The sequence below is a fragment of the Oncorhynchus mykiss genome, chromosome 22 (assembly GCF_013265735.2).
Source record: "Oncorhynchus mykiss isolate Arlee chromosome 22, USDA_OmykA_1.1, whole genome shotgun sequence".
Taxonomy (NCBI): domain Eukaryota; kingdom Metazoa; phylum Chordata; class Actinopteri; order Salmoniformes; family Salmonidae; genus Oncorhynchus; species Oncorhynchus mykiss.
The window spans coordinates 42324063-42337476 of record NC_048586.1 but is presented as its reverse complement, the minus strand read 5'-3'; the positions used below and the strand labels follow the sequence as shown (position 1 = coordinate 42337476).

The 13414-nt window shown below is 39.6% G+C and overlaps 1 protein-coding gene across 1 annotated transcript in view; it reads right to left on the bottom strand.

The window, feature by feature from the left end:
* LOC110501889 (contactin-associated protein-like 5) overlaps positions 1–13414 on the bottom strand; it is a 133052-nt gene that overhangs the window by 51992 nt on the left and 67646 nt on the right. Inside the window, exon 4 of the mRNA XM_021579744.2 lies at positions 8100–8247. Coding sequence (XP_021435419.1) covers positions 8100–8247 — 148 coding nt within the window. The remainder of the gene's footprint in view (positions 1–8099; positions 8248–13414) is intronic.

Below are 13414 nucleotides of genomic sequence, written 5' to 3'. Positions count from 1 at the left end.
GATAGCTCTCTCTGTCACATCTGAGCTGTGAGTTTTCTGTTGCCACTAATTTTGAGGGGAATTCAAGTGGCAAGTCCCATTTCTCTCAACAGTATAACATTTTCACCACAACTTTTGATTGGAAGTACATGTCAAACTTGCAATTTTTTTGACATACTTTTATCACAATTCTCTAGCTCTGTCTAATAGATTCGATAAACACTGTGTCTCTGCTCAGTGCTCAGTTCATGTGGATGGGCCTGAACTGAAGACATAATGTAGTAAGTTACAGCAGCAGGGGAAACGTTGAATTCCTGTTTTTTAAAGCCTGGATGCATTATATTTTCTGTTGGGATTCAGTTTGTGTAAGTAAAGCTGTCTGAGTAAATAATGAAATCTCTAACATGCACCTGCTATTCCAATGCAGAACAGAAGAAGGGTGATGTGCCTAGAGAAACAAGGGAAGCTATGAGTAGAAGACATGTTTGGGCAAGCTGTTCAAAAAAGGTTTGCTTTACATTGTATCATATGCAAATACCTTTTGGAACTATCACTTAATTTAAAGAATGTCTAACACAGTCATGAACACACAAACAACATGCTAGAATTCCCCTTGTTTTTTCAAATGGTTTACTCAATCTAATGAGACAGTATTGTGTTTCAGTGGAAGTCACCGTGTGATAAAGAAGGTTAGGATTCATTTAAACTCCAAGGTTTTTACCCATATGTATATACCCAAATATGAAAAGTTAATAACTTAGCTGGTATGAGATGATTATACAGGTGAAGTTGGAAGTTTACATACACTTAGGTTGGAGTCATTAATACTTGTTTTTCAACCACTCCACAAATGTCTTGTTGACTTCTGGAGGTAATTGGTTGCACCAGATCTTATTTAGGGCCTTCATAGCAAAGGTGATGAATACATATGCACGCACCACATTTCAGTTTTAATTTTTAATGTATTTTTTTAAGTAATTTTTTTCTCATTTCACTTCACCAATGTTGACTATTTTGTGTATATCCATTACATCTAATCCAAATAAAAATCTATTTAAATTACAGGTTGTAATGCAACCAAATAGGAAATAATAATTTTGCAAGGCACTGTATGTATGTATGTATGTATGTATCAATGAGACATTAAGATAGTTATAACTATTAGTTATTTATTGTGTAGGGTGCTATCCTACTTGAAATAAAATTATGTGAGAGAAAAAAATGGCCACGTTAGCTACCGTAGGCGACACGGCCGTGATACACAAATAGGAAGAACCCTCAGGTTGGCAGCCATGACAAACCGTCTTGAGAGGCAACAAATCTCCCCAATTAGCTGATTCGCTTTTCAAACATCCACTCCTTTCGACACACCTACTCGCCCATACTCCTCCATCTACAGTGCCTTGCGAAAGTATTCGGCCCCCTCGAACTTTGCGACCTTTTGCCACATTTCAGGCTTCAAACATAAAGATATAAAACTGTATTTTTTTGTGAAGAATCAACAACAAGTGGGACACAATCATGAAGTGGAACGACATTTATTGGATATTTCAAACTTTTTTAACAAATCAAAAACTGAAAAATTGGGCGTGCAAAATTATTCAGCCCCCTTAAGTTAATACTTTGTAGCGCCACCTTTTGCTGCGATTACAGCTGTAAGTCGCTTGGGGTATGTCTCTAACAGTTCTGCACATCGAGAGACTGACATTTTTTTCCCATTCCTCCCAGCTCGAGCTCAGTGAGGTTGGATGGAGAGCATTTGTGAACAGCAGTTTTCAGTACTTTCCACAGATTCTCGATTGGATTCAGGTCTGGACTTTGACTTGGCCATTCTAACACCTGGATATGTTTATTTTTGAACCATTCCATTGTAGATTTTGCTTTATGTTTTGGATCATTGTCTTGTTGGAAGACAAATCTCCGTCCCAGTCTCAGGTCTTTTGCAGACTCCATCAGGTTTTCTTCCAGAATGGTCCTGTATTTGGCTCCATCCATCTTCCCATCAATTTTAACCATCTTCCCTGTCCCTGCTGAAGAAAAGCAGGCCCAAACCATGATGCTGCCACCACCATGTTTGACAGTGGGGATGGTGTGTTCAGCTGTGTTGCTTTTACGCCAAACATAACGTTTTGCATTGTTGCCAAAAAGTTCCATTTTGGTTTCATCTGACCAGAGCACCTTCTTCCACATGTTTGGTGTGTCTCCCAGGTGGCTTGTGGCAAACTTTAAACTACACTTTTTATGGATATCTTTAAGAAATGGCTTTCTTCTTGCCACTCTTCCATAAAGGCCAGATTTGTGCAATATACGACTGATTGTTGTCCTATGGACAGAGTCTCCCACCTCAGCTGTAGATCTCTGCAGTTCATCCAGAGTGATCATGGGCCTCTTGGCTGCATCTCTGATCAGTCTTCTCCTTGTATGAGCTGAAAGTTTAGAGGGACGGCCAGGTCTTGGTATATTTGCAGTGGTCTGATACTCCTTCCATTTCAATATTATCGCTTGCACAGTGCTCCTTGGGATGTTTAAAGCTTGGGAAATCTTTTTGTATCCAAATCCGGCTTTAAACTTCTTCACAACAGTATCTCGGACCTGCCTGGTGTGTTCCTTGTTCTTCATGATGCTCTCTGCGCTTTTAACGGACCTCTGAGACTATCACAGTGCAGGTGCATTTATACGGAGACTTGATTACACACAGGTGGATTGTATTTATCATCATTAGTCATTTAGGTCAACATTGGATCATTCAGAGATCCTCACTGAACTTCTGGAGAGAGTTTGCTGCACTGAAAGTAAAGGGGCTGAATAATTTTGCACGCCCAATTTTTCAGTTTTTGATTTGTTAAAAAAGTTTGAAATATCCAATAAATGTCGTTCCACTTCATGATTGTGCCCCACTTGTTGTTGATTCTTCACAAAAAAATACAGTTTTATATCTTTATGTTTGAAGCCTGAAATGTGGCAAAAGGTCGCAAAGTTCAAGGGGGCCGAATACTTTCGCAAGGCACTGTATATTGGGCTGCAGTGACCCATACTCCGCCATCTATATTGGGCTGCAGTGACCCATACTCCGCCATCTATATTGGGCTGCAGTGACCCATACTCCGCCATCTATATTGGGCTGCAGTGACCCATACTCCGCCATCTATATTGGGCTGCAGTGACCCATACTCCGCCATCTATATTGGGCTGCAGTGACCCATACTCCGCCATCTATATTGGGCTGCAGTGAGCCATACTCCTCCATCTATATTGGGCTGCAGTGACCCATACTCCGCCATCTATATTGGGCTGCAGTGACCCATACTCCTCCATCTATATTGGGCTGCAGTGAGCCATACTCCTCCATCTATATTGGGCTGCAGTGACCCATACTCCGCCATCTATATTGGGCTGCAGTGACCCATACTCCTCCATCTATATTGGGCTGCAGTGACCCATACTCCGCCATCTATATTGGGCTGCAGTGACCCATACTCCGCCATCTATATTGGGCTGCAGTGACCCATACTCCGCCATCTATATTGGGCTGCAGTGACCCATACTCCGCCATCTATATTGGGCTGCAGTGACCCATACTCCACCATCTATATTGGGCTGCAGTGACCCATACTCCGCCATCTATATTGGGCTGCAGTGACCCATACTCCGCCATCTATATTGGGCTGCAGTGACCCATACTCCGTCATCTATATTGGGCTGCAGTGACCCATACTTGGATGATGAGGGCCAGCTATGCAAAATGTATTACAAAGCAGTGCAGTGCAAGGGAGGTTTAGGTGCAAAATGACATAAAAAAAACTATTTTACACATAACATTTGCATTGTAACATAATTCTACTCGCAACTAAATTCAGAAAATATATTTATTGACAATGACATGAATGTAGTGGAAAATAGAGAGTGAACAAATGTCAACGATAATGAAGGCCAGTGATGAAGATGCCTCTAATGACTTGCTGGCACAGAGGCCCAAAGTGATGATTCAATCATGATTTATGGCATTGTTTGAATGGCAGACCATCCATGGGCTATCATAGGGGTCAAACACACCTTATCTGTGGTAATCTCGATGAAGAGACATTCCCACAGAAGTCCTAGGGTCACTGAATCCAGGAGAGGTGTGAAGACTGATGAAACTTGAAACGACGCAATGATTGTTACTGTGTGAATTAAATTGTCATGGTTGGATTGTTTCATGAGTTCATAAAGAACTTTGAATTTTGATATGATTCATTGTACTTACTGTAAGTGCTATGGATGTATCGTTACAGTGTTATCCAGTTTGTGGAATGGCGGATAGGCGGATGGCGGATAGTTCAAAGAGGAGCAACACAGAGGTGTGCTCCTATCAAACATGTAACATACATGAAGTAGAGAATGCGTGTGAAGTGTTATGCCTTTTGTTTAAATGTTTTGGGCCATTCAAAGTGACGTTAATTAGACGATGGGAGACACTAGGATTCGGTGCTCTTGGAAGAATAAATGTTGGTTTAAAATGTCAATCATGGAGTAATTTGTAAACCGATCCCCTGATGTACAGTTGAAGTCGGAACCTTATATAAAACCCGTTTTTCAACCACTCCACAAATGTCTTGTTAACAAACTATAGTTTTGGCAAGTCGGTTAGGACATCTACTTTGTGCACTTTGTGTCATTTTTCCAACAATTGTTTACAGATAGATTATTTCACTTATAATTCACTGTATCACAATTCAGGTGGGTCAGAAGTTTACATACACTAAGTTGACTGTGCCTTTAAACAGCTTAAAAAATTTAAGAAAATGATGTCATGGATTTAGAATCTTCTGATAGGCTAATTGACATCATTTGAGTCAATTGAAGGTGTACCTGTGGATGTATTACAAAGGCCTACATTCAAACTCAGTGCCTCTTTGCTTGACATCATGGGAAAATCAAAATAAATCAGCAAAGACCTCATAAAAAAAATTGGAGACCTCCACAAGACTAGTTCATCCTTGGGAGCAATTTCCAAACTCCTGAACATACCTCGTTCATCTGTACAAACAATAGTACACAAGTATAAACACCATGGGACCATGCAGCCGTCATACCGCTCAAGAAGGAGACACGTTCTGTCTCCTAGAGATGAACGTACTTTGGTGCGAAAAGTGCAAATATATCCCAGAATAACAGCAATGGACCTTGTGAAGATGCTGGAGGAAACAGGTACAAAAGTATCTATATCCACAGTAAAACGAGTCCTATATCGACATAACCTGAAAGGCCACTCAGCAAGGAAGAAGCCACTGCATCAAAACCTCCATAAAAAAGCCAGACTACGGTTTGCAACTGCACGGGGTCAAAGATCGTAATTTTTGGAGAAATGTCCTCTGTTCTGATGACACAAAAATATAACTGCTTGGCCATAATGACGTTTGAAGGAAAAAGGAGGAGGCTTGCAAGCCAAAGAGCAGCATCCCAACCGTGAAGCATGGGGAGTGGCAGCATCATGTTGTGGGGGTGCTTTGCTGCAGGAGGGACTGGTGCACTTTACAAAATAGATGGCATCATGAGGAGGGGAAATTATGTGGATATAGTGAGGCAACATCTCAAGACATCAGTCAGGAAGTTAAAGCTCGGTCGCAAATGGGTCTTCCACATGGACAATGAGCCCAAGCATACTTCCAAAATTGAGGGAAAATGGCTTCAGGACAACAAAGTCAAGGCATTGGAGTGGCCATCACAAAGCCCTGACCTCAATCCCATAGAAAATTTGTGGGCGGAACTGAAAAAGCGTGTGCGAGTAAGGAGGCCTACAAACCTGACTCAGTCAGTTACACCAGCTCTGTCAGGTGGAATGGGCCAAAATTCACACAACTTATTGTGGGAAGCTTGTGGAAGGCTACCCGAAACATTTGACCCAAGTTCAACAATTTAAAGGCAATGCTACCAAATACTAATTGAGTGTATGTAAACTTCTGACCCACTGGGAATGTGATGAAAGAAATAAAAGCTGAAATAGATCATTCTCTCTTCTATTATTCTGACATTTCACATTCTTAAAATAAAGTGGTGATCCTAACTGACCTAAGTCAGTGCATTTTTACTAGGATTATATGTCAGGAATTGTGAAAAATGGAGTTTAAATGTATTTGGCTAAGGTGTATGTCAACTTCCGACTTCAACTGTACATAACCATGCTATCAATTACAACAGGGCACTGTCAATGATGGGGAATGCTCAGAACAGTAGTGACAACAGTTCAAGTGATTATTAGTGAAAACAACTCCGATTTGTGGACCCTTTATCAATCAGAAGTGTGAGGGTGCAGGTGAACGAAAACCAAAATGAGATAAACATGGGATAGACATGGACTTGAGTCTACAGATTTGTTTTTCTCCAGATGTTTTATACAAATAAAGACTTGCTAAATTGTGAACATTCTTCATTTTTACATGTTCCTCTGTGACTTTGAGGAAGATCCCAACATTTATTAACATTTTCACAGTCATTGTAAAGGCCTTGTTATTTTGTTGCTTTGACAAAGTCATTGCTGTCGATTATTATTCATTTAAAGGTTAAAAAAAAAAAACTACAAAAAAATCACTTGCTAATTGAAATGCATTTGAATTTGTATTTATTATGGATCCCGATTAGCTGCAGCATCTACTCTTCCTGGGGTCCAGCAAAATGAAGGCAGTTTGCAAAATGAAGGCAGTTTGCAAAATTAAGGCAGCATTCCAGGTGACTACCTCATGAAGCTGGGTGAAAGAATGCCAAGAGTGCGCAAAGGCAGACAGTGGCTATTTGAAGAATCTCAAATATAAAATATATTTAGATTTGTTGAACCCTTTTTTGATTACTACATGATTCCATATGTGTTATTTCATAGTTTTGATGTCTTCACTATTATTCTACAATTTCAAAAATAGTAAAATAAAGAAAAACCTTTGAAAGAGTAGGTGTGTCCAAACGTTTGACCGGTAGTGTATAGATATATATATTTTTACAGTACTTAAACGGTGGAACAGCCCATAAGTGGGAGTTTGCCATCTATGACATGTTCAATGGTAACATATGGCTCTTCATTTGCTTGCTATTAGAGCACCCTGGAGTTACATTTTTTGCAGTTTAAGTGAAATGAGGTGCTGGTGAAGCTGCATGTATTAGCAGAGCACACATTCATCCAACATGAATACAGGGATCATGCTGTGGTACCATTCGGCATTATTTGAAAGTGCTCGCTCGGGAATAATTATAACTGTCATAGTGCAGTATTTCACTGGCTGATCCAGTTAGTGCTACTTCAGAATGTGTGTGAAAGGCGTCCCAGTGAATCCCCTTTATTTATTTAGCATTACCCAGGCAGGAACCGGCTCTTAACTGGCACGCCTGCCTGGCTGTCGCTGTCTACCTCTATTAGCTGGTAGGATTGTGTTTCGGTCAGCATTTTCTTTGATCTCGTTTGAAGGAAAAATGTCTCTTCACCTTGTAGACACTATACAGTATCTCTTTAAATAGTGTGCTAAACAGGATGGTTACAGGATGGTTACATAATCATTACAGGATGGTTACACAATGATTACAGGATGGTTACACAATGATTACAGGATGGTTACACAATGATTACAGGATGGTTACACAATGATTACAGGATGGTTACACAATGATTACAGGATGGTTACACAATGATTACAGGATGGTTACACAATGATTACAGAATGGTTACACAATGATTACAGGATGGTTACACAATGGTTACAGGATGGTTACACAATGGTTACAATGACATAATGCTATTTTCTAATGGAAACCACTGTCAACAAGGGGATACAATCAGCCCCATGATAGATGACATGCTTAAACAAGCCTCAATGTCATCCGTAATAGATGTTAGAGTCTGCACAGGTCTGACCGCACTCTTGTTAGAACATGTTTCCTTGTAGTCCAGGAGTCCCCCAAATTACCACATGGGTTGGAATCATGGCAGAATAGGATGATATTAGCTGAACGTGTTTGTGTTCTGTAAGAGCTGGGGGTCACTTTAATGTAGTCACAGCCTATATGGTCTGAATGTAAGGGCTGGTGGTCTGATCACTCACTGTAGGCACAGCCTATATGGTCTGAATGTAAGGGATGGTGGTCTGATCACTCACTGTAGGCACAGCCGTAGACCTCCACTCTGAGTCCCACCCAGCCACTGGGGTTCCAGTCCAGGGGGACGAAGCGCAGGAAGCGGCTTCTGATAGAGTGAGACAACTTGTGGTGGACGACACCGTCAGCGTTCACGTTCCCCGCAAACCTCTGCAGACAAACAGAGGAGGAAAACAAGAGGGAGAGCAGGGGGAGAGAAGAGGGAGAGAACAGGTTTAATAAGATGTAACAAGTTTCTCAGCGTTCATGCAGTGTCACTACATTTACCCTGTTGGGTGAGGTTTATGACCACCCCATAAATACCTTTCCCCCTTTTCTCTCCACTAGACATAATGGACTCTTGGAATGCTCTTTGTTAACGTAGAGAGAGTATGGTAACATTAACAGTTTTGGGAAAGGTACAATATTTCAGTAATCCAACCAGTTGAAAGTGTCCATTGGTACTTAAAGAATATGATGTCAGATCAGTTGGTGTCTGGGACATAATATCTGATGATAGGATGACATAAATTGTATCTTGGAAAGTCTACACATTATATTTATCAGATTCACATGGAATTGTTGTGCCGCAGCTCTATAAACACACCCTGTGGTGCCCCAGGTTATTAACGAGTTAATTGTTGCATGGTTTAATTCAATCACGTAATCAATCAAACGTTAGGTAATCAATTTGATAAAATGCCTGTCACATAATTTAATCAGTCAGAGACACGACAATGGTAAAGGTCAAAATTACAGTACACCAACTGTAATATTAATACGACATCAAAGCAAGTACTGCGTAATACAATACACAATACAATAAACGCTACCATGATCAGAATGAATGAATGAAATGCATTGAGGAGAGGGGTTTGTATTTCACAGTATTTTACTGTAATTACAAGGGCTTGGTCCAAGCAGATTGGCTGCTGGGTAAAGTGTTTACACATTACAGCATATTAATTCATATTTGGTGTATTATATATTTTGCATATATAATATATATAATTTGCATATTTTATATATTTAGCTTACAGAGAGCTCAGTGGTACAAGTACAATTCTGTATTTAATATTACAGAACACCTGCTGTAATATGAATACGGTATCAAAGCAAGTACTGTATAATGACACACAGTACAATATTGTAAAATGTACTGTGTTATGCTGTAAAAAATTAATTGCTGCCATAATCAGAATGAATGAATAAATGAATACATGAAATTCATTGGCGGGAAGCGGTTTGTATTTCACAGTATTTTACTGTAATTACAAGGGCTTGGTCCAAGCAGATTGGCTGCTGGGTAAAGTGTTTACACATTACAGCATATTAATTCATATTTGGTGTATTATATATTTTGCACGTCTAGCGGCCTTAACAAAGGCTTCCAAACTGGCAGTGACAATAGGGCAAAACAGACCAAAAGGAAATGGCAAAATGTTGAACCATTTCAGGTTTAAGACTTGCTGCCACTCCAAACCATCCACTATACATTTTAAATTAGTGGGGCACTATAACCACATAGGAGTTCAATTGGTACAGCCTTCTCACTCATGGGTGCAACAAATATAGCCTCTTAAAAGGCACGCCTCCAAATATGTTAATGACTCAGAAACAACGATATCATGAGCCCACTAGTGATCAAAAGTGTTTTGGAACTCCAAAGATACGGTACGATAATGTATTCTGTAAAATGGAATTAAGGTAGCATTCGATAATTTCCAGGATGTGTCAGAGTATTTTACTGTTGATAATGACCCAAATGACCTTATAATTACATTTTTCAGTTCATGTCCACAGAAAGTGTACCTTTAAAAATGTATGTTTAATTAAACCTGCTCATCATGTAAATGACGTCATCGACTCCACTGTGTGTGCCCTAACTGAACATTCAGGAATTCACAAAGCAAACATTGAAAGCAATAACAAATGGTCAAAAGTAACCAAACAACGAATAAGAAAGGTCCTTAATTGTTCTCTATCCATTCCATTCTGAACAACAGGTGTTGTGTTACATGGTCACTCCATAGAGACTAAGGACACTAGTGATGGGGGAAGAATCAATACAGTTACATAACGCAGTATATTTTCTGATGATATTATATCGATATTTGACTCCAAGTAATCTAATTTATTTTGCTACTGTAGGTAGCGTTGCTTAGCGCTAGTCAGCTGCACCTGCGCCAAAACTCAAGTATTTTTCACCCTATAGTTTGTTCTCTATCCTTTTTATTTTATTTTTTACCTCTTTTGGTATTAGTTTCATTAATCCTTAATTGATATAGTCCCACAATGTTTTGCATGTCAGCTATCAAGTTTTTAAGATATCTAACTTTCAAAATACAGAAATACAGCCAGTATGATGCATTTTGAATCATATGACGCTGCGTTTTGTTGTTTTGGGATGGAATTTTACTTTAAATAGTGAGCCAACATATTTTCAGCACATTTATTTCCTTGATTGACCAAAACTCATTTTCTCACACTCTCTCTTCTCTCTCTGCAGAAGACACATAGTGAGCAATATGTTTGGAACATCAAATCGCAATAAAATAAGTATTGTGATAATATTGTATGGCGAGGTCCCTGGCAATTTGAAGTCCTTAAGGACACCTGTCCTGCACATTGTGATGCACTGTGGCTTCTGTTGTACACTGTTGTTTACTTCATTAAAACACTTTGACAAAACAACATGAATAACATGGCCAAAGCTATTTAAATGTTTCATTTGCATGAAGTCATTAGCATTCTATTTGAATTAGAATGCCCTGGAAACATATACTGTACCCTGCATGGTGCAATTTAACAATTGTTTTCCCATTTCTGTTTTCCACAGCAGGTGTCAGCTTTCATAGTATTGGATTTTCTTCCCCCTTTTATTAGGATTTATATAGCAGGGTTTATTTATGAATGTATCTTTTTGAAGGCTTTTCCCTGACTAATATAAAACTGCAAAACAATAATTTTTTTGCTATCTAATTTATTGATATTAAAAATCCCCCTCATGGCCAATAGCGTTCAATTATCTTCTCATCAACAGCATATACGCTAATGCCTCACTAGAAGGAAAATGATATAAAATGCAGGTAATAATCAAATGAAAACAATTTATCAGTGTTATCTGCTGTTGTCATTAAATTCTTACATCAATAGGATGGGTGTGCCACACTGATCTGTAATTTTCTCCCTCTAACATTTCTCTCTCTTTTCAAAATGACTTATTTTGATTCAACCCAACTGTCAAGCCCAAATATACGTGTTGAACTGGGTAAGACCTAGAGTCAGCATCTGAAGACTGCAAGAATCATGGTTCAACTCTATTCAGTGAGAGAAAGTGAGTAGACATGGAAGAAGTACTGTTTTTTCTTCTATATAACATATTAACAGTTCAAACACATGGAGACCTTTGGAGGTCATATAAATCACCATGATAAATGACATCTCTTTCTCTCAAATGAGTCATATACAGCAAACCTAAGACCAATTTTTTTGTGTGTTTGGGCCTAAATTGATGAGTGCATGGTGTAACCTTGGAAACACATGTATAACAAGTGATTCAGCAGGGACAGTGACCTCAAGCTTTGCAGCTTGCTTTTAAAAAGCCCCAGCAGTCATCTTGCATCATGTCAGGAAGATTGTTCTCCCATATGAGTGATCTATTTTAAAGCACAATGGAAACCAAACCCTGTCTCAGAACAGCCATTGTTATTCCAGATCGGAAAAAATGGCGACAGCGCATCCATCCAATTACTGTGCAGATGTGAACCAGAGTATCTGGAACCCTGAAGGGAGCCGAAGACCTCCCATTGGACGACAGAGCTTCATGTTAGGCACTCTCTACATAAACAGCTCAACCCCACAGTGACTTCATTCATTCTATTTCTGTATCCATCCTGAACCGACGGTCTCCCTCCCTGTTCATTAGGACTCTTTACTCTTCCTCTCTCATGACGAGGTCCCTAATGTCAAATACATCAGCTGAACACACACAAGCCCCTGGGTACACCGATTCACGCCCCTGCTGTATGCTATGCTGCTACTGCTAAGATATATTCTCAGTATATGAGAATTCAAGATAACAAAATTATTAGACTATACACTGAGTATACAAAACATGAAGAACACCTGTTGTCCTGTAGTCCAATGGGAGGTCTTCTCCTCCCTTCAGGGTTCCAGATACTCTGGTTCACATGACATATACTGAACAGGTGAATCGAGGTGAAAGCTATGATCCCTTGTTGATGTCACTTGTTAAATCCACTTCAATCAGTGTAGATGAAGTGGGAGATATGTTAAAGAAGGATGTTTAAGCCTTGAGAGAATTGAGATGGATTGTGTATGTGTGCCATCCAGAGGGTGAATGGGCAAGATTAAATATTTAAGTGCCTTTGTTGAACGGGGTATGGTTGTAGGTGCCAGGCGTACCAGTTTGAGTGTATCAAGAACTACACTTCTGGGTTTTTCACACTTAACAGTTTCCTGTGTGTATCAAGAATTGTCCACCACCCAAAGGAATTCCAGACAACTTGACACAACTGTGGGAAGTATTGGAGTCAACATGGGCCATCATCCATGTAACACACTTTAGACACCCTTGCAAAAAGATGACTTAGCTACGTGTCAAGCACAAAGAGCACCTGAGAGCCATGGTTGCTGGGCTTACGGGGGAGGCTAAGACAGCTAAGCTCTCCAAGGGGGCCTACGCCAAGCACTTTGTTATCTCACTGCAGTGGATGCTACTCTACACATCCACATTGGTAAACATTACAGACAATCTATTATTTACTCTGTTCAATGAGGAAGAAAACACAGAATAGCATCTGGGATGGAAAACTTTGACAAAATATGATTTCCATCATTCATCACAATACAATACATTGTCCATCATGAAGATATGAATATGACAAAGGCAGACTTGTATATACTGTATATTCTCTGATATGGGAGAAATACGAGCTAATAATCACAGACGCTGTGATCTTATGAGATCTTTGTTTACTTTGTTTACATACTGTAAATAAATATTTTCTGTTTGATTTACTTGAAAGGATGCTGGTATGTCTCCCATATTGATGTGTACAGAATTAAGCTCTGGCTCTTCTCAGAACTGCCTTTGACACAATATTGATACAACAATGGAGACAATAAATTAAACACATTGATGCAGTAACCAAATATATGCACTACTACTATAACACAAGAAAAGCATCTTTCTTAGATTTACAAGAAGAACCTGATGAAGCCCATGTCTGGAACAAGAGTAACGGATGAAGCCCATGTCTGGAACAAGAGTAACGGATGAAGCCCATGTCTGGAGCAAGAGGAGCAGATGAAG